Source organism: Ovis canadensis, chromosome X (genome assembly GCF_042477335.2).
Source record: "Ovis canadensis isolate MfBH-ARS-UI-01 breed Bighorn chromosome X, ARS-UI_OviCan_v2, whole genome shotgun sequence".
NCBI lineage: Eukaryota > Metazoa > Chordata > Mammalia > Artiodactyla > Bovidae > Ovis > Ovis canadensis.
In genome coordinates this window covers 129,876,212-129,904,082 of record NC_091727.1, presented here as the reverse complement: position 1 = coordinate 129,904,082, position 27,871 = coordinate 129,876,212, and the positions used below count along the sequence as shown (strand labels likewise).

The window sequence follows — 27,871 nt, the reverse complement described above, 5'->3', positions numbered from 1 at the left end:
ACTAGGTTTTCTGACTCCTTTGGGGCTATTTATCTGAAGTCCTATAAGTATACTGTACTTTCTTTCCTTTCCAAGGGTCAGATAAATCAGACCCTTTATCACCCAGATATTGTGGAAAATCCATACTCCAGCACCTGTTTGAACGTACTTGGTCCTAGTGTTAAAAACAAAATGTGACTTCTCTTGCAGTGTCTCTGGATGACTCAGGTAGCTTGCCCTCAGTCACTTTCCCCTTGGGACTTGTCTGTCAGGCAAAGGGGATAGTGAAATTACCGGTTTGCCCTTTGTATGAGCCTGTGCTATGGCGTCTGTCTGTGATGCAATCATGCTTTAAGTTCAGCCCCATCCTTACAAAAAGATAAAAATCATGTTCAGAAACATGCAAACTCATGTTTGTATGAACTGTGGCTGCCATCCTGAGAAATAGATATTTTTAAAAGAAACTGTAAAAAAGAAAAGAGAAAGGAACTGTAAACCAGAGCCAGGCTTACTTTCAGGTGCTGAAGGAAAAAAAAAAAGGGTGGCTGATTTCCCGCTTGCGGGAAAGATCTGGCCCTACGCGTCACCAGCATCCCTCCACCCCCATTGGAACCCGGGCTTCTAGGCGTTCTGCCCTCCCTAACTGCCTCGCTACAGTGGGCGGGGCGATTCGTTAGCCTCGCCCCTTTCAGGGCCTCCAGTCAATCCTCGAGACAGTCAGGGATAGGCGGAACTACAGCGAGGACCCACTAGCGCTCAGCCAATCGGAGAGAGGGCTTCCCGGCTGACTACACCTACCCTGCGCCGGCGATTTAGAGCCGCGCACCGGGCGGGAATGTAAGATGGCGGAGTAGAAACGCGAGTGCTTAGTACTGAGTCTCTGGGCCCACTCGGTTCGGGTCTCGGCGGCGGCAGCAGTGATCGTTAAGCAAAGAGAGCCTAGGGTAGTTGGCCAAGATGCCGAACATCAAAATCTTCAGCGGCAGCTCCCACCAGGATCTATCCCAGAAGATTGCCGACCGCCTGGGCCTGGAACTGGGCAAGGTGGTGACTAAGAAATTCAGCAACCAGGAGACCTGGTGAGGATGAAGTTGGGACGCCGACCGGCCTCACCTGCCGGAGAGGCCAGGGCAGCCGAGGGTAGGGGGATGAGGTCACAGCGTGAGTTCCAAAGGGCCGGGTTTGGGGGGAAGGGGCAGCTCTGTGACGAGCGTGCCTCACGGGCTGTTTCCGTTATTTTACCTCTCGCGGGAGGGTCACGTTCATTCTCACTGTGTGGTGGGTGGAGTCAAGATGGAGCAGGAGGGGAAGCTACTGGGTTTGAAGCCAAGGGCGGGGATGGTGGCTTCCTAGAGTGGCTAGAGGGGAAGAACGCCTGGGCTTCGCGGTGGGGACACGTGGCTTTGCCGCTTAGCTGTTGAGCCATCCAGACTGGGTTCTCTTCCGCTGTTAGACCGGCTCGCCTGGGAGATCCTACTGCTTACTGAGCCCTCGTGGTGTTCCTCCTAGTGTCTGAGAAGCAGCTTTTCAATTTGAAACCGTGTTGGTCCGATTTCCTGTTGAGGGAACTTGACATTATGTGCTGAGGGCGCCAAAATTAATACCGAAGACTTCCTTAGATTGGCGAGTGTTGAATTTTCACATCTTTAAACTCGAAGTTAAATCTAGTCGATTGAATAAAATGATGCGTTAACTGCATCCCGATTGCCGGCATCTTGGTTTGAGCCATCCAGAAAATAATAGGGAACCTTAATTCTGGAATCCTTGATCTTCCCAAGCGTAGCTGTTTGTAAAACAGTGCAAAAGCATATTTTTCAGAACCAAAGTCTATCCTGAACTTGCATTTCTAATGTTGTGTGGGGGATTTAAGAAACATTTTAATCCCTGAATGTTAAGATAATAGAAGAAAGATAATGGAGTGGAAGGCTGGAAATGCATAGTTCATTGCAGTGAATTTTTTGTCATTGCTTTGCTGATTAAATTTGCTCCCTCCCCCCCACTTCCACCATGCTCCTGAACCTTGGGGCCATCTTAGAGATAACTTGGTCACCAAATCCTTTCAGTACCACTTCCATCTAAATCTAGAATCTTCTGGTTCTGCTAAGTGTTTTTCTGTATTTTGTTGTTATCCTGTTGATCAAATCAGAGCAGTACCCACAGTCAGTCCTCTATTAAGGGGAAAATTTACACCAAACCTAATGAGTCAGTTAAATTAGTGAAGATTGCCTTGAACATTTTTTCCTAAGTGCTTTTGTTTTCCTTTTCTCTTCCCAAAGTGTAACTTCCCCTGTCCTTTGTAGACCCTGCTGGTAAAAGCATTCATCTGTAGTGGACAGCTTCCTTCTGGATGCTTGATCATTGTGTCATTGGTTGTGATGCAGATGATGGTGCAAGCCCTGATGCGGTCTGTAACCAGACAAAACCTTAGTCAGAAGGCTAGCCAAGCTGCTGTCTTTAGCTTAACCACACCATTATGACTCACGGGCTGTAATAAAACAGGACCAGACTTTGCAAGTGGCAGTATAGCTAGGGGACCAGAATGATTTTCATTTGGAGGTGGTTTTTTTTGTTGTTGTTGTTCCCTAGAGAACTGTGACTATTAAATCTTTTTTGTATGCTTCCAGGAAAAATACAAAGACTTTATTTTCCCTGTGCACCCTCTGCCTAGTGCACCACATCAGAACCTGAGGCTAAATTGGGAGAGGAGAGGAGAACAGTTTAGTGGTCTACTTATTGATTTCTCTAAAATTATCTGGAGCCCCAATCTACTTCGCTGAGCTAAAAGGCTGATTTCATTTTTAAATAACCAGACAGTAACATGCTTGGAAGCACTGAATAAGATTAAGCCCAATGGAAAATTGCTGACTGGTTCGGTTGCTTTGTTTCTGGCTTAATTAGCTTTTTGGCTCCTTAGATGTTCTGAAATCTTCATTGAACATAATTGAATATGTTGCCTATGGAGCTTCCCCTTCACCTCCCTCCCCCAACCTTTGGCTTTTCTGCACTGCAGAAGTGGTCATTGCTGCCCTGACTCTGGGATCTAAAGGTCATGGACAGGATAGCACCTACCCACAGTGGGTGCTGGGGGTCATTAGATGGGGAACTGCAGAGCCCATCCTCAGATGAGACTGTTTTGCTGCAATTTGGCACAATCTCAGGGGTTGATGCTCTCTCGAGTAGTTTTCTCCTGAAGTCAGGATCATCCTTTGCTGTCCAGTTTTTTTAAATTCGTTAATGTTTGGTTGCACTGGGTCTTCCTTGCTGTGAGTGGGCTTTTTCTATTTGCAGCGAGTAGTAGTTGGCAGGGGAGGGGGGGGCGCACTGTTCTTCATTGCTGTGAACAGACTTCTCATTACGGTGGCTTGTCTTGTTGTCAGAGAAGGGCTTCAGTAGTTGGAACACGTGGGCTCAGTAGTTGCAGCTCCCGGGCTCTAGAACATGGGCTCAGTAGTTGTGGCACATGGCCTTAGTTGCCTCGTGGTGTGTGGAATCTTCCCAGGAGGGATCAAACCCATGTCCCCTGCATTGGCAGGCAGATTCTTAACCACTGTGCCACCAGGGAGTTCCTGCTGTCCAGTTTTTAAGGAGAAACATACATACATACATGTGGGTGTATGGCACACGGATAGTTATGAGAGAGGTTGAGGGTTCAGGCTCTGGAATCAGAGAAGCTGGATTTGAATCCTAAGCCTTTCTTTGTCTCAGTAATCTCACCTGTAAAATATCATCTACCCAGAGTATTGTGGTGGCTCAGACAGTAAAGAACATGCCTGCCATGGGGAAGACCTAGGTTTGATCCCTGGGTCAGGAAGATCTCTGGAGAAGGGAATGGCTCTATAAAACTATAAAATAATAAATTTGGGCTTCCCAAGTGGCTCAGTGGTAAAGAATCCAGCTGCCAATGCAGGAGACTCGGATTCCATCCCTGGGTCGGGAAGAACCCTTGGCGGGGAGATAGCAACCCACTCCAGTATTCTTGCATGGAAAATCCCATGGACAAAGAAGCCTGGTAGGCTGCAGTCCATGGGGGTCTCAAAGAGTCAGACATGATTGAGCATACACGTTTTTTGGAGTCTTTTGTGACAATTAAATGAGATGGGAGTAAAATTCTTAGAACATTGTCTTAACAGATTCTCAGTGTTGGTAAGGGATGGTGATGGTATTGCAAAAAATGTGGGGAATATAGGATAAAAGATGTCCCAAATAATTCTACCACCCAAGATAAACTGTTCACATTTCAGTTTATGACCTTCCAGGTGTTTGTGTGTTTATATACTTTTTCAAAAAAGTATGGCATATTGTTTATAGCTTTCTTCACTCAGCACTATATTTTGAATACTTCTCCTCTTAATATTTAGTCTCCACTGTTTTAAATAGCTGTACAGTCTTGTCATGGTTTTACTATAATTTTAGATCACCAAGTCCCTATTCAATATTTATCATTTTTGATCTAATGCTTTTATATGAAAACTCCTGGATCTCTAGAAGAATTACTAGGTTAAAGGGTATACACTACTTTTCAGGCCTTTTAATACTTATTGCCAAATTGATCTCCAAAAAAGTTGAACAAGTCTCTGCTATTAGTAATGGTGATATTAATAATAATAAATAGTGAGTGCTTAAAATGTGCTAGTTCCTATGCTGAATACTTTATACACATTTCACATTTAATCCCCTCAACACTGCTGTAAGAGATTACTCTTACAATCCCCATTTTATGGATGAAGGAACTACAATTCAGAGGGTAACTTCCCCACCTCTGGGGCAAGTCCTTTAATTTTTTTGCTGATACAATATTTATCTGGCTTTTGGAACTTCTGAATGTATTAAGTTTTTTACCTGAGGTGTAGTTGACATGCAGTATTTATATAAGGTTTCAGGTGTACAACAAAATGATAAATAATTTTTAATGTTATAGTCCATTTATAGTTATTATAAAATGTTGGCTATATTCCCTGTGTGGTACTATATATCCTTTTAGCTATATTTTATATACAGTAGTTTGTACTCTTAATCTCCTACCTTTATCTTCCCCCCTTTCCCTTCTTCATTGGTAACCACTGGTTGGTTGTGTGTGATTCTTTCTTTTTCAGAAATATTTCGGCTGTGTTGGGTCTTGGTTGCAGCATGCAGGCTCTTTGTTGTGGTGCGTGGGCTTAGTTGCCTTGTTGCACATGTGATCTTAGTTCCCCAGTCAGGGATCTAACCCGCACTCCCTGCATTGGAAGGCAGATTCTTAACCATTGAACCACCAGGGAAGTCCCCTGGGTCTTTTTCTTTTTTTATTATATGTACTAAATCAGTTCAGTCACTCAGTCATGTCCAGCTCTTTGCGACCCCATGGACTGCTGCATGCCAGGCTTCCCTGTCCATCACCAACTCCCAGAGCTTGCTCAGACTCATGTCCATTGAGTCGGTGATGCCATCCAACCATCTCATCCTCTGTCGTCCCCTTCTCCACCTGCCTTCAATCTTTCCCAGTATCAGGGGCTTTTCCAATGACAAAATATGGTCCACTGGAGAAGGGAATGGCAAACCACTTCAGTATTCTTGCCTTGAGAACCCCATGAACAGTATGAAAAGGCAAAAAGATATGTACTGAATGTTTGGACTCAACTCTCTTCAATATTGTTAAATAACTTTGTTTTCTTTGGTTACTCTAGATAGGCTGAAAGGAGGGTGACTAACCTTGGTTCCCTAGGATTTTCCTATAGTTAATCCCCTGTGTTTTGCATGTGCCAGCACCCATCTAAATTCTTGAGATTTTCTTAAAAATACCACCAATTAAAAGGCATTTAAAATTCACTTTATTTTCTGTTTTGTGTTTAAACGAAGTGGATGGAGCTAGTCACCTGGCCTCCCCAGAACAGCTGAGAGAATCACTTGCCCAAAGCCAGTTTGGAGGACATGCCATTAGCTAGGAGAAGGAAATGGCAACCCACTACAGTATTCTTGCCTGGAGAATCCCGGGGATGGAGGAGCCTGTTGGGTTAGGGTTAGGTCTGTGGGGTTGCATGGAGTCAGACATGACTAAAGTGACTTAGCAGCAGCAGCAGCCATTAGCTAGAGGGAAAGAACAAGAAGTGTTACCTTTCAGTTGCTAAACCAGGTCTTCCTGCCTGGTTTAAAAGCAAACAGGTTTCAGGCACACCATCAATTCTTCTGCCATATATCACTGCCTAACTTATTATCTCTGAGACTTAGAGGAAACCATAAGAATAATATTAAGGTTTTTTGAGGATTCATTGAACTGTTTATTGACCAAACTGTATAATCTAAGTGTAGTTCCTGGGCTTTTGAAAAAGACTTTATGAAAATACATCATAGTACTAACTGGAGGAAAAGATTGGTCTTGATTAGTGAGATTGGAATTGCATACAGTAAAACAAGGACAGTGTCCTAATTTACATGTGCTACTTTTATTTTTCATATAGTTAAATAACTTTTTCTAGTTATTAAATGCATGTCTGGTCATAACGTCCTTCTATGCTTGAAACGTAAGTGCTAGTCCTAAGTTTGGCTTTGGGAAATGGCCGAACTGTTCGTTGATTATCCTTAGGTGATATAATACAAAAGTGGTACAAGTTGGCAGTGAAAATTTAATTTTGTAATTAATACCTTGCCTGCTTTCAAGAAAGGTTTAGTGTTTCATGATAGTCACACATACAAAAAGTTAGATAGGTACAGCAGAAGCCTATTAGAACAAAGGACTATAGTAACTATGTGAAGAATTTGGCATAAAGTGATTACTGAAGTTTATTTAGTGTTACTTTAACTGTATCCCTTGGCTTCCTGGCAGCCAAAGGGATAAAGACTTGTGCAATAAATTATGTAATTTTTATTTTCATAAAAATCTTTAGATACTACTTCCAGACACACAATTCTGCAAATTTTGGGGGTGAGATCCTTAAATAATGATACCCAGTAATATAATGAACAATGTAAGCAATTTTTTATATTGACTTTGATAGTAGAGGCATTTGTAAAAAAGAGATAAGCCACCATGGTGTTAGGTATGTTGCTTTCTGGCCTTATTTGATAAAAAGACAGCTTTAGAGTAGTAGATAATTAGCCTGTCCCTTATACTATCTTAGATCAATTGTCAAACTGCTCTTTCCTGGCTCCTAATCCTGCAGTCTGACTGGTGAGTGAATGGAGCACAGATGATTCTCATAGTGTTCTTGACTCAAACAAGGGCCATAGGCTTCCTATACCAAGTATGGAAGATCCAGTTGGCTTTTATGGGCAATCGATGTGCCTGACTTTCATTCTCCCTGAGAGAAGTGCAGAGCTTGGTCTTGGACAAGGAGATGATGTAGTAGGGATGCCAGTGGGCAGGACTAAAATTTTCTTGAGTTTTGAAGTTGCTCAGATATTTGAAATACTACTTTGTCAGGACCATAGAGTTGTGCACCATAAAACATAGAAGGGACTCTTAGCCTGGAACCTCTCAAAGGGCAGGCAGTGTTAGTAAAGGAGATTTGGAAGCACCTTGAAACTCCCTCAGCCTCTTGTTTGGGCCCACCTCAGTGAGGAACTGGCAGAGCCGGCTTAGCTCCACAGGTGTTACTGAATTCTATCCATTTGAGTGGTATTTTTTTTTAATTTTTGTTTATTTATTTATTGTTATTTTATTTAATTTTTTTGTTTGGAATTTTTATTTATTTATTTATTTATTTATTAATTTTTACTTTATTTTACTTTACAATACTGTATTGGTTTTGCCATACGTTGACATGAATCCACCACGGGTGTATACAAGCTCCCAATCCTGAATCCCCCTCCCACCTCCCACCCCATATCATCTCTCTGGATCATCCCCATGCACCAGCCCCAAGCATCCTGTATCCTGTATTGAACCTAGACTGGCACTTCGTTTCTTACATGATAGTATACATGTTTCAATGCCATTCTCCCAAATCATCCCACCCTCTCCCTCAGAGTCCAAAAGTCCGTTCTATACTTTACAATATTGTATTGATTTTGCCACACATAAACATGAATCCGCCACGGGCGTACACATGTTCCCAATCCCGAACTCCCCTCCCACCTCCCCCCCCCCCATTTTAAGTTAACATGTAGTCAATATAAAAATCAGTTCATTTAAAAAATTTTTACTGTCTTCACAGAAAGGTATGGTATTAATGTTACTTCGCATCTCAGTTCCCTTCCTCAGTTGCAGTAGCCACATCCAAGTGCTCAATAACCACACGAGGCCAGTGACTCCCACATTGGACAGTAGTGCTCTTGGGCCTACTTTTGGACAACATGCAAGTTGTTCTTCCAGGAAGCTTTCCCTGGTCCCCTCCTGCCTGCTTATTTGAATTTAGAACAACGTCTCCCGAAAGCAATTTTGGCATTAGCGTAGTTGACATTGCCGACAGATTTAGTCGTTTCTTTCTTTTTTAAAAATATTTATTTGATTGCTCCAGGTCTTAGTTGTGGCACGCAGGATGCTCAATTTTCTTGTGGCAGGTGGGATCTTTAGTTGTGCTGTGGAGGATCTAGTTCTCTGACCAGGGATTGAACATGGGCTCCCTGCATTGGGAGTGTGGACCACTAGGGAAGTCCCTTTAGTTGCTTTTCTTTTTTTTTTTTTTAATCTTTTAAAAAATGTCTTCTTTTTGGCTGTGCTGGCTCTTCGTTGCTGCGTGGGCTTTGCTCGAGTTGTGGTGCACAGGCTTCCCATTGCGGTGGTGGAGCATGGGCTCTAGGGTTTGCAGCTCCGGTAGTTTCAGCATGTGGGCTCAGTAGTTGCTGCTTGCGGGCTCTAGAGCACAGGCTCAATAGTTGTGGTGCATGGGCTTAGTTTACCCACCCCATGTGGGGTCTTCCCAGATCGAACTCAAGTCTCTTGCATTGGCAGGCAGATTCTTTACCACTGAACCACCAGGGAAGCCCACTTTAGTTGTTTCTTAAGGCTGATCTTGGTAGTTAATAGATGTCTGTTCAAGTATGTCTTAGGGTCTACAAAATTGATGTTTGGCTCATTATGTTGCTTGGCATCACTATTTCAGGATCCCACCATAAAATTCTTTGTAGCCATCAAATCCTGGTGAACTCATCAGGTTGTAGTTCCACCCCCATTAAATATCTGTCAGCTGAGTGCCTGTTAAAGGGATGAGCAGATCTGTCAAAACCTTTGGAAGAAACATGTTGGACCCACTTACCTCTAGTGTGAGGTGAGTTAGTTTGTGAGGGACAATCAACAGTCTTCTGAATTCACAACAGCAGGCCTGCAGAAGGTTCATATTCTGCCTTAAAGTGAGCAGATTCAAGGGGCATCCTAATCCTGAGTGGTATTCATTCATTCATTCTTTGTGTTATTGGCACTGGCTGGTTGGGCACGACAGATCCGGTTCCTGCCTTCATGGAGCTGGCTTACATTCTAGAGAGGGTAACAGATAAACAAGTGCATAAAATATAAGGTGATGAGAAATTGTGATGTGTTCTGAAAAGAATAACCGGGATAATGAGAGAATACCTGGGGAGAGTCACTTTATTTATTTAACTCAGTTATAGAACATTTCAAACATACATGCAGAAGTAGAGAGAGTAAATGATCTTCCTGCCTTCCACCCATCACCCAGTTCAGTTCATTTGCTCAGTCATGTCTGACTCTGTGACCCCATGGACTGCAGCACGCCAGGCTTCCCTGTCCATCACCAACTCCCAGAGCTTACTCAAACTCATGTCCATCAAGTCAGTGATGCCATCAAACCATCTCATCTTGTCGTCCCTTTCTCCTCCTGCCCTCAATCTTTCCCAGCATCAGAGTCTTTTCCAATGAGTCAGTTCTTCGCATCAGGTTGCCAAAGTATTGGAGTTTCAGCTTCAGCATCAGTCCTTCCAATGAATATTCAGGACTGATTTCCTTTAGGATGGACTGGTTGGATCTCCTTGCAGTCCAAGGGACTCTTAAGAGTCTTCTCCAACACCACAACAAACTGGAAGATTCTTAAAGAGATGAGAATACCAGACCACCTGACCTGCCTCCTGAGAAACCTATATGCAGGTCAAGAAGCAACAGGTAGAACTGGACGTGGAACAACAGACTGGTTCCAAATAGGAAAAGGAGTATGTCAAGGCTGTCACCCTGCTTATTTAACTTCTATGCAGAGTACATCATGAGAAACGCTGGCCTGGAAGAAGCACAAGCTGGAATCAAGATTGCCAGGAGAAATATCAATAACCTCAGATATGCAGATGACACCACCCTTATGGCAGAAAGTGAAGAACTAAAGAGCCTCTTGATGAAAGTGAAAGAGGAGAATGAAAAAGCTGGCTTAAAACTCAACATTCAGAAAACTAAGATCATGGCATCTGGTCCCATCACTTCATGGAAAATAGATGGGGAAACAATGGAAACAGTGAGAGACTTTACTTTCTTGGACTCCAAAATCACTGCAAATAGTGACTGCAGCCATGAAATTAAAAGACACTTGCTCCTTGGAAGAAAAGCTATGACAAACCTAGACAGCATCTTAAAAAGTGGAGACATTGCTTTGCCAAGAAAAGTCCATCTAGTCAAAGCTATGGCTTTTCCAGGAGTCATGTATGGTTGTGAGAGTTGGACTATAAAGAAAGCTGAGCACCGAAGAATTGATCACCTGGTTCAGCAGTTATCACTTCATGGCCAATCTTGTTTCATCTAATATTCCCCCTCCCCACACTTCCCATAATTGGATTATTTTGAAGCAAACCTTGGTATTCTGTCATATCACCTGCATACATTTCATTGACCACAATACCATTTTCTCACCTAAAGCAAATTAACAGCAATGTTTTTTTTTTTAACAGTTGCTTGAATTAGTATGCAAATAAGGTTCACACAGTAAAATTGGTTGATATTTTTAAAGTCATTTTTAATCTTATAGGTTCTTAGGAAAGTCACTTGTATTAAGATGGTCAGAAATGATATTTTGATTGGAGACCTAAGAAATTAATGAGTTAGTAGTAGGAAGAGCATTCCAGATAGTGGGAATATGTGTGGGAAGGCGGGAAAGGGTGAATCAAGGAATGTAAAGGAAGATGGTTTGACTGATGCCTAGTAAAGTGAAAGTGAAAGTGAAGTCGCTCAGTCCTGTCCGACTCTTTGCAACCCCATGGACTGTAGCCTACCAGGCTCCTCCCTCCATGGGATTCTCCAGGCAAGAGTACTGGAGTGGGGTGCCATTGCCTTCTTCAGGGGATCTTTCCGACCCAGGGATCGAACCCTGGTCTCCTGCATTCCAGGCAGACACTTTAACCTCTGAGCCACCAGGGAAGTCACCTAGTAAACTAGGGAGAAAATATTTTTCCAGATGAGCTACTTCTCAAGTGAACCTCAAACTAGAACTCATTTCTCAGAAAATATTAATACAATCAGACTAGTTTCTTTTGACTTATTACAGAAGTGCCTGTTTTTAGATATATTGGATTGGCCAAAAAGTTCTTTCCATAGAATGTTACCAAAAACCAGAACGAACTTTTTGGCCAACCCAGTACTTTTATGACCTCAGCTTTCACTGAGGGCTGCAGTAATTTACTCAAGTATGCACAAGGTATAATAATACATATTTTGTTAAAATAGAATTTTGAAGTCATCGTAGGTTAGCATGGAATCGTAAGAAATAACAGAGAGATCCTGTGTACCCATTATGCAGTTTTCCCAAGGTTCCCAACTCTAGTTTTCCAAAGTGTAGTTTTCTTGGCTGTTGCTGTTATATAATGCAGCCACCAAGATACTGACATTGATAGAGTCAAGGAAAAAAAAAAACATTCTGTCATCGCAAGGATCCTTCCTATTGCCCTGCTGCAACCACACCCATTTTTATCTTTCTCTTCCTCTGTAGTTTTCTTTTTTTATATTGCCTTTGTCTGGCTTTGGTATCTGGGCAATACTGGCCTCATAAAGTGAGTTGAAAAGTATTCTCATCTATTTTCTTGAAAAGATTATGCAAAAATCTGTTTTTATTTATTTGGCTGTGTCTGGCCTTAGTTGGGGCACGTGGGTTCTAGTTCCCTGACCAGGGATCTAACTTGGGCCCCCTGCATTGGCAGCTTGGAGTCTTAGCCACTGGACCACCAGGGAAGTCCCCAAAATTTGTGTTAATTCTTTAAATGTTTGGTAAGCTTCTCTGGTAAAGTTGTTTTAGGTCAGCGTTTCTAGAGGTTTATCAATTTTATTGATTTCCCCCCCACCAAGAGCTTTTTGTTTCAGTGGTTTTTCTTTATTGTTTTACTGTTTCATTGGTTCCTGCTCTTCATGTCTGATTTCTTCCTTCTGCTTATTTTGGGTTCATTTTGCCCATTTTTCAGTGCCTGAAGGTTTTTCTCCAGATATTCCAAACTAATATGTTTTTGTCTTTGTTTGGACTGCTGTGAATTTCAACATCCCTGTTCTAACTGGTTTTTGGTTTGAGTTTTACCATTTGCTTTTATTTTTCTTGCTTTACAATATAAAGTAACCCCATTCTTTTAAAAAGTAGGATCCTTACAACTGTTACTTGGATTGGGAACAAATGATTTTTAAATAATAATTATGTCTGATATCAGCTTCTGACAATGGAATTATGTCCTGTTGAAGTTTTCCTCTTCATCAGTATAGGTTATTAACTGTTCTGATCTGCTTGCCTACACAAGCATGCATGCACATATACCCACACACTCCCCTCTCCCCCACGTCACCTACAGTATTAATTGGGGAAATGGTTTTGCTTTGAGGTATCATTGAGGTTATTATTTTTAATAAGTTATTCTTGGTAAGGATCCAAGTACAAATATTAAAACTTGCATTTTATAGTAAAATATAGCCTTATTCCATAATTAGAGTAATTTCCTATGGAATTCTTTAAAATAAGACTTACTAATTGGACCAGAGCACAGTAAGCATAGAATGAAGGCAAGGACCACATCTGTTCTCCATCGTGTTGCTGGCACCTAGCACATTGACTGGGATATGAGCATTTGTTCAGTGAACTGCCAGTGTGGTAGACATGGTACAGTCTTCTGTAGAAGGCATCATCCTAAAACAGTAGTGATTCATTCCTTGTATGAGCTTTCTGGTTCCTTTATTATATACTGATGACAGTCATAGATGCTGTATCAAATTATCATTCACACATATAAAATGAGATACAGCCTGCTTACTGAAATTATGGTCCAATTACTAAGTACCTTAGCCAATTTTTTTCATGTCATGTCACCTATAAAAATAGGTATAGTACACTGGGGTAAATAGGCGGTACACAGTTTCTGGTACAGCGGCTCCTTCAGGGGAATCTCCTATAATCCATTCATAGCATACTAGTGGGGAAGCTGTGTTTTTTAGACTTTACTGTAGATGTACAGTAGAGTGCTTTAAAATCTGTTTTTGTTGTCTTTCCTTCTTTTTCCTATAGTGTGGAAATCGGAGAAAGTGTTCGTGGAGAGGATGTCTACATTGTTCAGAGTGGCTGCGGTGAAATCAATGACAATCTCATGGAACTTTTGATTATGATTAATGCCTGCAAGATTGCTTCAGCCAGCCGGGTTACTGCAGTCATCCCGTGCTTCCCTTATGCCCGGCAGGATAAGAAGGATAAGGTAGGAGTGGAATCTCTCTCTTTTTTTTTTAATTCTTATTTTCTCAAATCAGGAGAAGCAGGAGCACTTGCCCAAAGTCAAAAAAACTTCCTTAATTATCAAATGTATATTTAGAGGATATTAGTTTTTATCTTAGGCATTATCTGATTTTCAAAACAATTGATGTGATTGGTTTGTATAAAGCAACACATTTGCAGTCTGTCTGTTTTATCCCAGTCATACATATGTGACTTTTGGCTAACTTGGTGCTATTATTTTCATTGTATCAGTAAGACTAGGAGAAGGCAATGGCAATACTCTTGCCTGGAGAATCCCATGGATGGAGGAGCCTGGTAGGCTGCAGTTCATGGGGTCGCTAAGAGTCAGATATGACTGAGCGACTTCACTTTCACTTTTCATTTTCATGCATTGGAGAAGGAAATGGCAACCCACTCTAGTGTTCTTGCCTGGAAAATCCTAGGGACAGAGGAGCCTGTTGGGTGCCGTCTATGGGGTCACACAGAGTCGGACACGTCTGACGTGACTTAGCAGCAGCAGCAGTAAGACTAAGCACCAGCTCCCATGGAGTAGAGAATTTTTTTAAACTGGTAGATCCTCTGGGACCCTCTTGGTTATAGTTGTGACCTCTTCATAGAACTTGAAGTCTGTTACATGACTACACACATGCACACCTCACCTTCTTTGGAGTATTAGAAGATAAAGCGTATAGGTGAAACTTTGCCGGTCCATGGTAATTGATGCCCAAATTTTATTAATATGTACGATACCTGGGAGAAGGCCAGATACTTTTATTTCAATAGAATACAGTGCTGCTAAGGAGTAGAGTGTAGGACATGGGCCTTGTTATTTTATAGTGCAGTCAGGTGTGCTTACCTGTTATTTAAGGGGGTTGAGGTTACTGGAAGTTTAGCCTCCGGATGAGTAAGGGGAGTCGTGTAATTAATAAAATAAAAGCCATCCAATGTTGAAGGTCAGGAAGGGCGGCGGTAAGGAGATACTCTTCATCCAAGGTAAGGAACAGCGGCTGTGCTTTGTTGGAGCAGCCGTGAAGAGATACTCCACGCCCAAAGTAAGAGAAACCCACGTAAGATGGTAGGTGTTGCAAGAGGGCATCAGAGGGCAGACACACTGAAACCATAATCACAGAAGACTAGTCAATCTAATCACACTAGGACCACAGCCTTGTCTAACTCAGTGAAACCATGCCATGCCTGCGGGGCCACCCAAGACGGGCAGGTCATGGTGGAGAGGTCTGACAGAATGTGGTCCACTGGAGAAGGGAATGGCAAACCACTTCAGTATTCTTGCCTTGAGAACCCCATGAACAGTAGGAAAAGGCAAAATGATAGGATACTGAAAGAGGAACCCCCCCCCCACCCCAGGTCGGTAGGTGCCCAATATGATACTGGAGATCAGTGGAGAAATAACTCCAGAAAGAATGAAGGGATGAAGCCAAAGCAAAAACAATACCCAGTTGTGGATGTGACTGGTGATAGAAGCAAGGTCCGATGCTGTAAAGAGCAATATTGCATAGGAACCTGGAATGTCAGGTCCATGAATCAAGGCAAATTGGAAGTGGTCAAACAAGAGATGGGAAGGGTGAACGTCAACATTCTAGGAATCAGAGAACTAAAATGGACTGGAATGGGTGAACTTAACTCAGATGACCATTATATCTACTACTGCGGGCAGGAATCCCTCAGAAGAAATGGAGTAGCCATCATGGTCAACAAAAGGGTCTGAAATGCAGTACTTGGATGCAATCTCAAAAACGACAGAGTGATCTCTGTTCGTCTCCAAGGCAAACCATTCAGGATCACAGTTACCCAAGTCTATGCCCCAACCAGTAACGCTGAAGAAGCTGAAGTTGAACACTTTTATGAAGACCTACGAGACCTTTTAGAACTAACACCCCAAAAAGATGTCCTTTTCATTATAGGGGACTGGAATGCAAAAGTAGGAAGTCAAGAAACACCTGGAGTAACAGGCAAATTTGGCCTTGGAATGTGGAATGAGGCAGGGCAAAGACTATTAGTTTTTCCAAGAAAATGCACTGATCATAGCAAACACCCTCTTCCAACAACACAAGAGAAGACTCTACACATGGACATCACCAGTGGTCAACACTGAAATCAGATTGATTATATTCTTTGCAGCCAAAGATGGAGAAGCTCTATACAGTCAACAAAAACAAGACCAGGAGCTGACTGTAGCTCAGATCATGAACTCCATATTACCAAATTCAGACTTAAATTGAAGAAAGTAGGGAAAACCACTAGACCATTCAGGTATGACCTAAATCAAATTCCTTATGATTATACAGTAGAAGTGAGAAATAGATTTAAGGGCCTAGATCTGATAGATAGAGTGCCTGATGAACTATGGAATGAAGTTCGTGACATTGTATAGGAGACAGGGATCAAGACCATCACCATGGAAAAGAAATGCAAAAAAGCACAATGGCTGTCTGGGGAGGCCTTACAAATAGCTGTGAAAAGAAGAGAAGTGAAAAGCAAAGGAGAAAAGGAAAGATATAAGCATCTGAATGCAGAGTTCCAGAGAATAGCAAGAAGAGATAAGAAAGCCTTCTTCAGTGATCAATGCAAAGAAATAGAGGAAAAGATCAGAATGGGAAAGACTAGAGATCTCTTCAAGAAAATTAGAGATACCAAGGGAACATTTCATGCAAAGTTGGGCTCAATAAAGGACAGAAATGGTATGGACCTAACAGAAGCAGAAGACATTAAGAAGAGGTGGCAAGAATACACAGAAGAACTGTACAAAAAAGATCTTCATGACCCAGATAACCATGATGGTGTTAGCACTAATCTAGAGCCAGACATCCTGGAATGTGAAGTCAAGTGGGCCTTGGAAAACATCGCTGCAAACAAAGCTAGTGGAGGTGATGGAATTCCAGCTGAGCTATTTCAAATCCTGAAAGATGATGCTGTGAAAGTGCTGCACTCAATATGCCAGCAAATTTGGAAAACTCAGCAGTGGCCACAAGACTGGAAAAGGTCAGTTTTCATTCCAGTTCCAAAGAAAGGCAATGCCAAAGAATGCTCAAACTACCACACAATTGCACTCATCTCACATGCTAGTAAAGTAAGGCTCAAAATTCTCCAGGCCAGGCTTCAGCAATACGTGAACCGCGAACTCCCTGATGTTCAAGCTGGTTTTAGAAAAGGCAGAGGAACCAGAGATCAAATTGCCAACATCTGCTGGATCATGGAAAAAGCAAAAGAGTTTCAGAAAAACATCTACTTTATTGACTATGCCAAAGCCTTTGACTGTGTGGATCACAATAATCTGTGGAAAATTCTGAAAGAGATGGGAATACCAGATCACCTAACCTGCCTCTTGAGAAATCTGTATGCAGGTCAGGAAGCAGCAGTTAGAACTGTACATGGAACAACAGACTGGTTCCAAATAGGAAAAGGAGTACTTCAAGGCTGTATATTGTCACCCTGCTTATTTAACTTCTATGCAGAGTACATCATGAGAAACGCTGGACTGGAAGAAACACAAGCTGGAATCAAGATTGCCGGGAGAAATATCAATAACCTCAGATATGCAGATGACACCACCCTTATGGCAGAAAATGAAGAGGAACTAAAAAGCCTCTTGATGAAAGTGAAAGAGGAGAGTGAAAATTGGCTTAAAGCTCAACATTCAGAAAACAAAGATCATGGCATCTGGTCCCATCACTTCATGGGAAATAGACTGGGAAGCAGTGGAAACAGTGTCAGACTTCATTTTTTTGGGCTCCAAAATCACTGCAGATGGTGATTGCAGCCATGAAATTAAAAGACTCTTTGGAAGAAAAGTTATGACCAACCTAGATAGCATATTCAAAAGCAGAGACATTACTTTGCCGACTACGGTCCGTCTAGTCAAGGCTATGATTTTTCCAATGGTCATGTATGGATGTGAGAGTTGGACTGTGAAGAAGGCTGAGTGCAGAAGAATTGATGCTTTTGAAGTGTGGTGTTGGAGAAGACTCTTGACAGTCCCTTGGACTGCAAGGAGATCCAACCAGTCGATTCTGAAGGAGATAAACCCTGGGATTTCTTTGGAAGGAATGATGCTAAAGCTGAAACCCCAGTACTTTGGCCACCTCATGCGAAGAGTTGATTCATTGGAAAAGACACTGATGCTGGGAGGGATTGGGGGCAGGAGGAGAAGGGGACGACAGAGGATGAGATGGCTGGATGGCATCACTGACTCAATGGACGTGAGTCTGAGTGAACTCCAGGAGGTGGTGATGGCCAGGGAGGCCTGGCGTGCTGCGATTCATGGGGTCGCAAAGAGTCGGACATGACTGAGTGACTGAACTGAACTGAACTGATGCTTTTCATCCTTTGATGTGCCTTTAAATGTTGACATGTTAGATGTTGCACAGGTTTGAGTATGTATGTCTTAAAAGAGATTTTAATACAATTCTTTTAAAAAAGATTTGTATACAGTATGCCTAATTTAAATAATTGAGCATTGGAAAGACTTTAATAGGCTGAAAATATGTACGTGAAGAAAGTGAAAGGTTGGGAAGGTTTTTTCTGAGTTATGTATCCTGATTTGGAAAAATGATATTCCACTTCCTATTTGTGCCAGATTGTGATGAACTGAAAATCAGTGGCTGTGTCACTTTGTATGAATTTTCTGGTAGCACAGTGCCTTAAACACAATAGGTATACAATAAATAAATGCTTCTTGAGCAAATGAATTTTTTTTCAGATTGGCTTTTTTTCCTCTTTCCTTCCCTCCTTTTAGAGCCGGGCTCCAATCTCAGCCAAGCTGGTTGCAAATATGCTCTCTGTAGCTGGCGCGGATCATATCATCACCATGGACCTTCATGCTTCTCAAATTCAGGTATCATTGGGAGCTAAATATTAGCTTAGGGATTATTAGGGATTAGACATGGGATAAGAGAGGACTGAATGCTGAAAACCACAGGGTAGCAAAAACTGCCCAAGTACAACTCAAACTAGACATTGATGACATTTTCAGCATCCTCACCTGAAGCATAGTTCATGGTCTTAGTCATGTGGGCTGGTTGTACAGGGAGGCAGTTTGGGATTCTGGGAAGAACGTAGTAGGCTTTGGCATCAGTCTGAGTTTGAAGACTGGCTCTGACACTTACAAACTTTGTAACCTTGGGCAGGTTATTTAACTTCTCTGAATACACACTGCTTTGTTATCGTGAGTATCAAACAAGATATAAAATTCATAGTGAAACACCTGGCTCATGAAAGATATGAAATAAATGGGAGTTGTTATTGTTATCATTAAATTTAGAACCATAGATATTGGAGCCTACTTTCTAGCATTAAAAGAGTTGGGGAGCAGAATACTACCTTATAGTTGATACTTTTTAAAGAGACTTTGAAATCATTATCTTTGGAGGCTTCTGAGAATTCAGTGAGATACAGGCCAGATGATTATATACCCATTTTATAGAAGAGGGACAGATTAGTTGTGAAGTACAACAAATCTGTAGCAACTAGTATTAGAACACAAATCTCCTGACTACTAGTTACTGTGACCATTTATTATAAATGCCTTCCACTAGGTTTATATACCATAGCATCTCTAACTGGTGTACCGTTAGCTTTGGCTCTCTTAACAAGCCAGCCCAACATTGAGTGGCAGAAGGTAGTAAGTATATATTACCCCTTGGGTCTGCACACTGGCTGGGTAGTTCTGATCTTGGCTGGACTTGGCTGTTTTCCTCAGGAGCTTGTTCATATGGCTGTGGTCAGTTGTGGGTCATCGGGGGGTTCACTTTGTGGCTGGGCTTTCTTGCACAACCCACACTCTAGGAGTCTGCTTTTATAGTCTGCCATACTGGGCATGTTTTTGGATCAGTTTGAATGTTCCAGTAAAGTATTCTTTGGGCAAGTTACTATTCTCTTTGTGTTCATTATTTGTAAACAGAAGAGAGGGAAAACAAGCCAAACTGACCCAGGTTCGTTCTTTCTGCAGGGCTTTTTTGATATCCCAGTAGACAATTTGTATGCAGAGCCAGCGGTCCTCAAGTGGATAAGGGAGAACATCTCTGAGTGGAGGAACTGCACAATTGTCTCACCTGATGCTGGAGGAGCAAAGAGGTATGGTTGAAATTCATATTATTCCCAACGTAGTAGGGAAAGTTTTCAGACAGTTGTGTCAGGAAGTGATCTTTTGTTGTTGAACTGAGTTTTTCTTTTCTTGAAGTATAGTTGATTTACAATGTTAAGTTTCACGTATACAGCAAAGTGGTCTGAAAAAGACTATAAAGACTACATATATATATATATATATAAAGTTTTTTTCCAATTCTTTTTCAGTATAGGCGATTACAAGATACTGAGAAGCAACAGTTTTTAAGTATTTGGATATTCTGATAGCTTAGGACATGGGCTGGATATGGTTTTACTGGCATGAGTCACTGCCTGAAAGATAAGATAGCAGCAGAGGGGCACAAAATAGTCTGGCATCATGGGCTTGACCAAAACCCATCAGTGACTCAGCACTGCAGGGTCAGTGACAGCACTATGACCCATTAGGAGGAGGAGGCAGTTTGATTTTCTAATGAATGCCACTTGCTATCAAAACCCATGATGATAGTGAACAAGTAAGCTTTTACATGGACTTCCCCTGTGGCTTAGCAGTAAAGGATCTGCCTTCAATGCAGGAGACACGGGTTCAATCCCTGGGTCAGGAAGATCCCCCAGAGGAGGGCATGGCCACCTACTCTAGTACTCTTGCCTGGAGAATCCCATGGACAGAGGAGCCTGGCGGGCTACAGTCCAGAGGGTCGCAAACAGTCGGACAGACTGAAGCCGCCTAGTACTCATGCACAACCTTTTGTGCATACCTCTTAATGTTGCTGGTTAAACCATTTTGACCTTTTGAATTAGAATACTAAATAGGACGGAAAAGAAAGTGTGGTGATTTTCTTTAAGCCAAGCGCTGAGCATTCGAAACAAACTGATTGCCAGGGATTGCCAGTTGCAGTGCTTCAGCTCACATGGTACAGACTAAGAGCTTTTCATTTTCTTAGTGGCTCACTCGTTAGTAATGCATTCAGAAGTGTGACGCATGTTCTTCTTGTTGTGGAAATAGAATGAAGAGCTACAAAACACAGATGATTAGGAAATGCCAATTCACATCTTTGCAAAAGCCATTCAAATTTTCAATGACTATTTCTCAACGACCTCTTCATTTCAGGAACTTCAACAGAACTGATAAGCTGAGAGCTTGAGTTCTGTTCTCCAGCCAGATGCATGGTTTTGCGAGTCCCTTGTTGCTAGTTACCATCTATAATACTAGAGATAGAGCCTAAAACACATCCCCCTCACAGTGGTTGTCATACTTGTGAAGATCATCTTCCACAGAGACTGAGAAAACAGTCTCATTTGAAATAAGTAATCAAGCACAATTTTCTTTCCAAAGTTGGATACAGAAAAACTGCCTTCAGTAGATGGTTTAAAGTGAAAGTGAAGTTGCTCAGTCGTTTCTGGCTCTTTGTGATCCTGTGGACTGTAGCCCTCCAGGCTTCTCTGTCCATGGGATTCTCCAGGCAAGAATACTGGATTGGGGTGCCATTTCCTTCTCCAAGTAGATGGTTTATTGCTCCATAATTGTGTTTACTGTTTTCTTTTTTAAATCATTTATTTGTTTATTACTGTCCTGGGTCTTCATTGCTGCTCTTGGACTTTCTCTAGCTGTGGCAAGTGGGGGCTAGTTGTGCAGTGTGGACTTCTCATTGTGGTGGCTTCTCTCGTGGAGCGCAGGTTCAGTCGTGGTGGTGCATGGGCTCAGTTGCCCTGAGGCATGTGGAATCTTCCTGGACCAGGGATCCAATCCGTGTCCCCTGCATTGGCAGACAGATTCTTAACCAGGGAAGTCCTGTAATTTTCTTCTAGTGATGGAATCTTTTCAAAGTGAGTGGCTATCACATCTGTCTTGGCAGGGTTTGGGGGCTAGGTAGAAATGCCTGTGCAGTTGTGACCTGCATGCAGTTCTCCTCTCAAGGACACAGGGAGTGACTTTTTGGAGCCGTTCATACTTTGTCAGGCACTGAGTTTGTTGGCCACTGAGTATGGATGGCTTAGGATGCTTGAACGAAGTGATCATGCATTTGCCTCATCTAAGTAATCATTCCAAGCAGATGGGTGACTCTTGATGTTATGCGCCCACACAGTAGGGATGGAGAGCACACAGGATATGGGGCGTTTAGATCAGGTGCAGATGCTGCCTAGGTTGTGGTCCAAGTCTTGTCTGTTCTCTATTATATGGTCACAGCTTCTCCCGTATTCTGCACAGACTCAAAATATGTGAGCATAGTCACAAGGGAAATAGGACATGATACTTGGTTGGATCAGCACTCCATTAAGAAACAAAGCCCAAAGCACAGGCCTCTTCACACATAACAAGATGGCAGGGTGGAATGTGGCCGCAGATGTCACAGGCAGCACAACCATGCGCTGAATGGATTGCTGCTTGAGAGATTACATGGTACTTTGTCACCAGACAGATTTGTCTTCCATCCCACCTTCTAGTCTGGTTTGTATTACCTTGTAATTTAAACAAAAGGAATTGTTTTGATTTGGAAATCCTTTGGTCTGTACAGCAAGATGCCCAGTTTGCCTGCTTAATTGGTATAACTTTCTTTCTAGCAGTCATTAAAGGAACTCCCAAGCTTGGTGTCCAGGTACGGTTGACATCAACAGTTGGTAGATCACTGAGCAGAGTGTGATGAGGGCACAACAGAACAGGCTGGGCACTGCTTCTCTCCCACCAAATTCAGGTTCACTTCTCACCACATTCACATGTCATAATGGGACCGTCGACACTCCCGGCATTGGTTAACCAAGTTGTGTATTTCTCCCCTTCTGCTGCCAGTCCAGTAAACGAACATGCCCTAGCATTCATTATACTGCTTCCTGGGATTGCTGAGAATTAGTTGTCTATCTCCTACTGTAACCCAGAGTGAATTTTAATCTAAACTACTCTTAAGATGTCAGAGGCATCTTGGAGTATGAAGGCATTCGTCTATGAAACCCAATTTGTGATGCCAATTAATTGCAGTTACTTTCTTCCAACCCTGGGACCCGTTGAGTTTCATGGAGTATTCTCACCTAGAAAATAAGCCCATCCTTTAGTTCCTTTCTTTGTCTTAAGATACACACACACACTGGTTTTAAGTGAGGTTTTAACTGTGAATACCCTGTGTTGCAGAGTGACTTCCATCGCAGACCGGTTGAATGTGGACTTTGCCTTGATTCACAAAGAACGGAAGAAGGCCAATGAAGTGGACCGCATGGTGCTCGTAGGGGACGTGAAGGACCGTGTGGCCATCCTCGTGGATGACATGGCTGACACTTGCGGCACAATCTGCCATGCAGCTGACAAGTGAGTGCCTGCTGGTGGGGCTGGGCGCTGGACGTGAAAAACTACTGTCTGACTGCCCTAAGCCTGCTGATTCTCTTTGCAGCTCAGTTTAGGGAATTCTAACTGACTGTTTTGTCACCCTAGGCTTGAATTGCAATGCATGTAGATTGACGGGTATTCTTACTTTTTTTCCTCTAGAGTTTCTTAGTTTTATTTTTCCTTGCTATTGTGCTAGACTGTATACAACATGAAATTTGCCATTTTAACTGTTTTTGAGGGGGTCGTGCAGCTTTTGGGATTTTAGTTGTCTGACCAGGGATTGAACCCATGCCCACAGCAGTGAAAACAGAGTCCTAATCACTGGATCACCAGGAAATTCCCCATTTTAATCATTTTTAAGTGTGCAGCTCAGTGACATTAGTTATAGTCACAGTGTTGTGCAACTATCACCACTGTATTTCCAAAAAATTATCTCATCTCTCTGAGTGACCATACTTTGCGGCTTGTGGGATCTCAGTTTCCTGACTAGGGATCGAGCCTGTGCCCTTGGCAGTGAAATCTTATAGGGTCCTAACCACCAAACTGCCATGGAATTCCCTGAGTAATCTACTTTTGATAGTTCTTTAAAACAGGTTAAGGTAAGAAATCCATAGCCCTGAGAAGACAGAAGTATATTCCCATATTTATTTTTTTATGTTTTTTTTTAAATTTTATTTTTTTACTTTACTGTATTGGTTTTGCCATACAATGACATGAATCCACCACAGGTGTACATGAGTTCCCAATCCTGAACCCCCCTCCCACCACCCTCCCCATATCATCTCTTTGGGTCATCCCAGTGCACCAGCCCTGAGCACCCTGTCTCATGCATCGAACCTGGACTAGCGATTCATTTCTTACATGATAGTAGACATGTTTCAATGCCATTCTCCCAAATCATCCCACCCACGCCCTCTCCCACAGAGTCCAAAAGACTGTTCTATACATCTGTGTCTCTTTTGCTGTCTGGCATACAGAGTTATCATTACCATCTTTCTAACTTCCATATATATGTGTTAGTGTACTGTATTGGTGTTTTTCTTTCTGGCTTACCTCACTCTGTATAATCGGCTGCAGTTTCATCCACCTCGTTAGAACTGATTCAAATGTATTCTTTTTAATGGCTGAGTAATACTCCATTGTGTATATGTACCACAGCTTTCTTATCCATTCGTCTGCTGATGGACATCTAGGTTGCTTCCATGTCCTGGCTAGTATAAACAGTGCTGCGATGAATATTAGGGTACATGTGTCTCTTTCAATTCTGGTTTCCTCGGTATGTATGCCCAGCAGTGGGATTGCTGGGTCATAAGGCAGTTCTATTTCCAGTTTTTTAAGGACTCTCCACACTGTTCTCCATAGTGGCTGTACTAGTTTGCATTCCCACCAACAGTGTAAGAGGGTTCCCTTTTCTCCACACCCTCTCCAGCATTTATTGCTTGTAGACTATATTTTACCTAAGCTGGAAACCCTGGCCTTACCTCTAGACCGTCCATTTTTGCTGCTACTTCCTTCATTCTTACTCTTTCTCATCATTTGCCTGCACTGTTCTGAATTAACCTTGCCTCTCTTCTCTGCTGCCATTCACCAGTCTCTAAGCTCCCAGTCCATCTTTCACATTGCTGCCCCACTGGCTTATCTTCCTAAAACTAGATTCCCCTCATGCCTTCTTTAAAACTGTAAATGGCTCCCCATTGCTTATAATCCAAGTCACTATGGACAGCATTGTTTCTCATAATTTTTTAAAATCTCATATATATATATATATATATATATATATATATATATATATAAATATGTTGTTTAGTTGCTAAGCCGTGTCTGACTCTTTTGCAACCCATGGGCTGTAGCCTGCCAGGCTCTTCTATCCATGGGATTTTCCAGGCAAGAATACTGAAGTGGCTGCAATTTTCTTCTCGTGTGTGTGTGTGTGTGTGTGTGTGTTTAAAAAAAAAACAAAAAACTTGTATGCAGAGTGATTTCCTGGCTTGGATCCTGGAGTGTGAATTTATAAAACTCCTTTTATCTGTCATATTAGTAAGATAATGCTAATTACTCATAACAGATCAACTCCCTTAACACAGTAAAGTTACTTGTTCATGGTATTCTCCAGTGCAAGTATGCCCCTTTCAGTCTTATGGCACTGCGTCTTTAACATTTCCATTGTGGCCAGACAGAAAGGGAAAAGAGCATGGAGGATCATCCATGGGAAGTTTTTTATAAGAATCTGTCCACATTTAGATAGCCAGAATTAAGGCACTTGGCCATACCTAACTATGCAAGGGAGGCTGGGAAGTGTCCAGCTGTGTACTAGAAAGAAGAAGAGACAGATTTTGTTGAGCATAGCTGTTTGTGCCACAGTCCTTTTACACTAATCCAAACCTATTCAGATAAGTTATTCACTGAACTGTATCACCTGAAAATTCAACCCTAACCCCCAGTGTGATGGTATTTGGAGATGGGACCTTTGGGAGGTAATTAGGTTTAGGTGAGGGCATGAGGGTGGGGCCCTCGTGATGATATTGGTGTCCTTATAAGTAGAGACACCAGAGAGCTCTTCCCAACCCCATTCCTCCTCTCGATCTGTGCACACAAAGAGATCACATAAGCGCATAGCGAGATGGCCACCAACAAACCAAGAGAAGAGGTCTCAGAACAAAACCTACCTTGCTGGCCCCTTGATCTTAGACTTCCCAACTTCCAGAAACAAGTGAGAAATAAAATTTAGTTTAAGTCATCCAGTCTGTGGTATTCTGTTATGGCAGTGCAAGCTGACTAAAACATTCCTCTTCACTAACTTGGATTTTATAGTAACAAGTAAGATTACTCCTAATCAACTCTCCTTTTTCCTCTAGACTTCTCTCAGCTGGAGCCACCAGGGTTTATGCTATCCTGACTCATGGAATCTTTTCTGGCCCAGCCATTTCTCGTATTAATAATGCATGCTTTGAAGCAGTAGTAGTCACCAATACCATACCTCAGGAGGATAAGATGAAGCATTGCTCCAAAATACAGGTGAGACTGAGATTCTTGCAAAACAAGACTCCTCTGAGTATTTAGGAGGTGATTACATGTGTTGAATTAGGTCTCTGGGTGGATTCTGAAGATTTCCTCCATTGCTCTCAAGGGTTAGCCATCAGGATCTGTGACCCAAAAGGAAGGATCGTGTGTCTAAAAATTCAAACAGCTTGACCTCAGACTCTGGAAGGTGGAACCCAGGATTTTGTTTTAACAGACTCTCCCAGTGTTTGTGATGCACATCAGGTCCATGCTTTACCGTTTGTGTGTGTCACTCTTGTCTGTCAGCCCCTGCAAACATAATGTGAAACCTTCAAACTGGTTTTTAAATGCCAGCCCACCACCATCTTGGTGAGTCAAGAGTGTTTTCTCCACTGTCATTTTGACTCTTTCTTAAGTGGTTGGTTACGTTTAAAATGTGAGTATGAAGAGCAGCTGGTTGTGGGCTCACTTGGGGAAACAGCACAGTGCACAGTCTTAAGAGGAAGGCCCCTCATTGGGCTGCTCATCAGTGTCTGCAATGGCCAGTCAATCATCTCTGTCTGTGTGCTAACCTGATGCTCCCCTTGCCTTCCTAGGTGATTGACATCTCCATGATCCTCGCGGAAGCCATCAGGAGAACTCACAATGGAGAGTCCGTCTCCTATCTGTTCAGCCATGTCCCTTTATAATAGAATAACTCCTGAGGCTTTTCAAAAATAAAGTGAGCCCCACCCCTTGTTTTTTTCTTTGGTGTTTGATGAAAAATCCAGCAGAAGACCCAGCTTGTTGCAGTGTAGTTCTCTACATCCCACATCAGTTATATGAGCGATACTACTATTGTGTTGGCCAAAAAGTTCATTTGGGTTGTTCCTTAACAGCTTATGGGAAAACCTGAATGAACTTATCGGTCAACCCAATACGTTAGAGAAATGTAGAGTGACAGTAGCTGCTGGGATTTTCTACCTGTATTGTCTCATCCTGGCTTCTTTGATCTTGTGAGCCTTGCAGCTTTAACTGTTCAGCTTCTACAAGATGTCGGACTTTGGAAAGCTTTGTGTAGAGTGTCCCAAATATGTTTGGGGAAGCTCAGACTACTTTGCATGTGAATGCTTCAGCAACCGCCCCCACCCCGCAATGTGTGATAAGTTCTCTAAAGTCTGTACTAAATTATGCAAGAGCCTAGGGAAACCCGAACCCAGATCTGGTGGCTGAGCCCCTGTAAGGCTAGAGAAGCCCTAGGGCAGGAGCCTGAGGGGAAGCAACCCACCATAGAGCAAATGATTCTTGGGAGGAAAAAGCCTGATCCATCACCCTTTGCTTGGATTCTGTCACTTGGATTCTTTTTTGTCCCTATTCCTTTCCATTTGGCCTGATCTTCTTTTCCTGGCCAAATATCCACTTGGTCCCAAGTGATTGTTGTGCCATAGTTTTCTGGAAAGCAAACTCAATTCCTGCTCTATGATCTGTAACATTAACATGAGATGATTCTGCTGTAGCTTAATCTTCCTTAGGCCACTACCACTGCGGTAGTAGGTTTTAGGTGGTGGTGTAGTGCCTTTTGATTAATTTAACTGTTTATCATCTTTCTTTGGATCTATTTGGCCTCTCAAATGACCTGAGATTTCTGTTTAAAAAAAGTTGATATTACTGTCTCTTGTAGAAGAAACTAATAAAGTTATCTCTTTGATTGTGGGTCTATATCTGTACTGGTTTCCCTGCTGAAGCTTTGGTTTAGGTGTCTTGGCCGCCCAATCATGGTTCTTACTTCTTTGTTTCCAAGCTGTTAACTGTATTGTTAAGCCAATAATAGACACAGCTGCACTTTTCTTCAGTTATAAGAATTGAAGATGCCTGGGGTTAATTGAGAACTAGGTATAGTGTAATTCTTTGCATTATACCTAAGTTATAGGCT

General features: G+C 42.3%; 1 protein-coding gene across 1 annotated transcript; it reads left to right on the top strand.

The window, feature by feature from the left end:
- The first annotated feature begins 584 nt into the window (after nucleotides 1–584).
- On the top strand, nucleotides 585–26,697 carry PRPS1 (phosphoribosyl pyrophosphate synthetase 1). The gene is made up of 7 exons (XM_070292154.1): nucleotides 585–1,058; nucleotides 13,362–13,545; nucleotides 18,316–18,414; nucleotides 19,528–19,652; nucleotides 22,768–22,941; nucleotides 25,815–25,974; nucleotides 26,556–26,697. The coding sequence occupies exons 1-7, from the start codon at nucleotides 937–939 to the stop codon at nucleotides 26,646–26,648; spliced, it is 957 nt and encodes a 318-aa protein (XP_070148255.1). The 5' UTR covers nucleotides 585–936; the 3' UTR covers nucleotides 26,649–26,697.
- The last annotated feature ends 1,174 nt before the right edge of the window (nucleotides 26,698–27,871 follow it).

What these genes read in the sequence shown, in the direction of transcription:
- PRPS1 (XM_070292154.1), top strand. Translation starts at nt 937, where the DNA reads ATGCCGAACATCAAAATCTTCAGCGGCAGCTCCCACCAGGATCTATCC. An exon ending in ATCTGCCATGCAGCTGACAA is followed by an intron (nt 22,942 to 25,814) that starts GTGAGTGCCTGC and finishes TTTTTCCTCTAG; the next exon opens with ACTTCTCTCAGCTGGAGCCA. An exon ending in AGCATTGCTCCAAAATACAG is followed by an intron (nt 25,975 to 26,555) that starts GTGAGACTGAGA and finishes TTGCCTTCCTAG; the next exon opens with GTGATTGACATCTCCATGAT.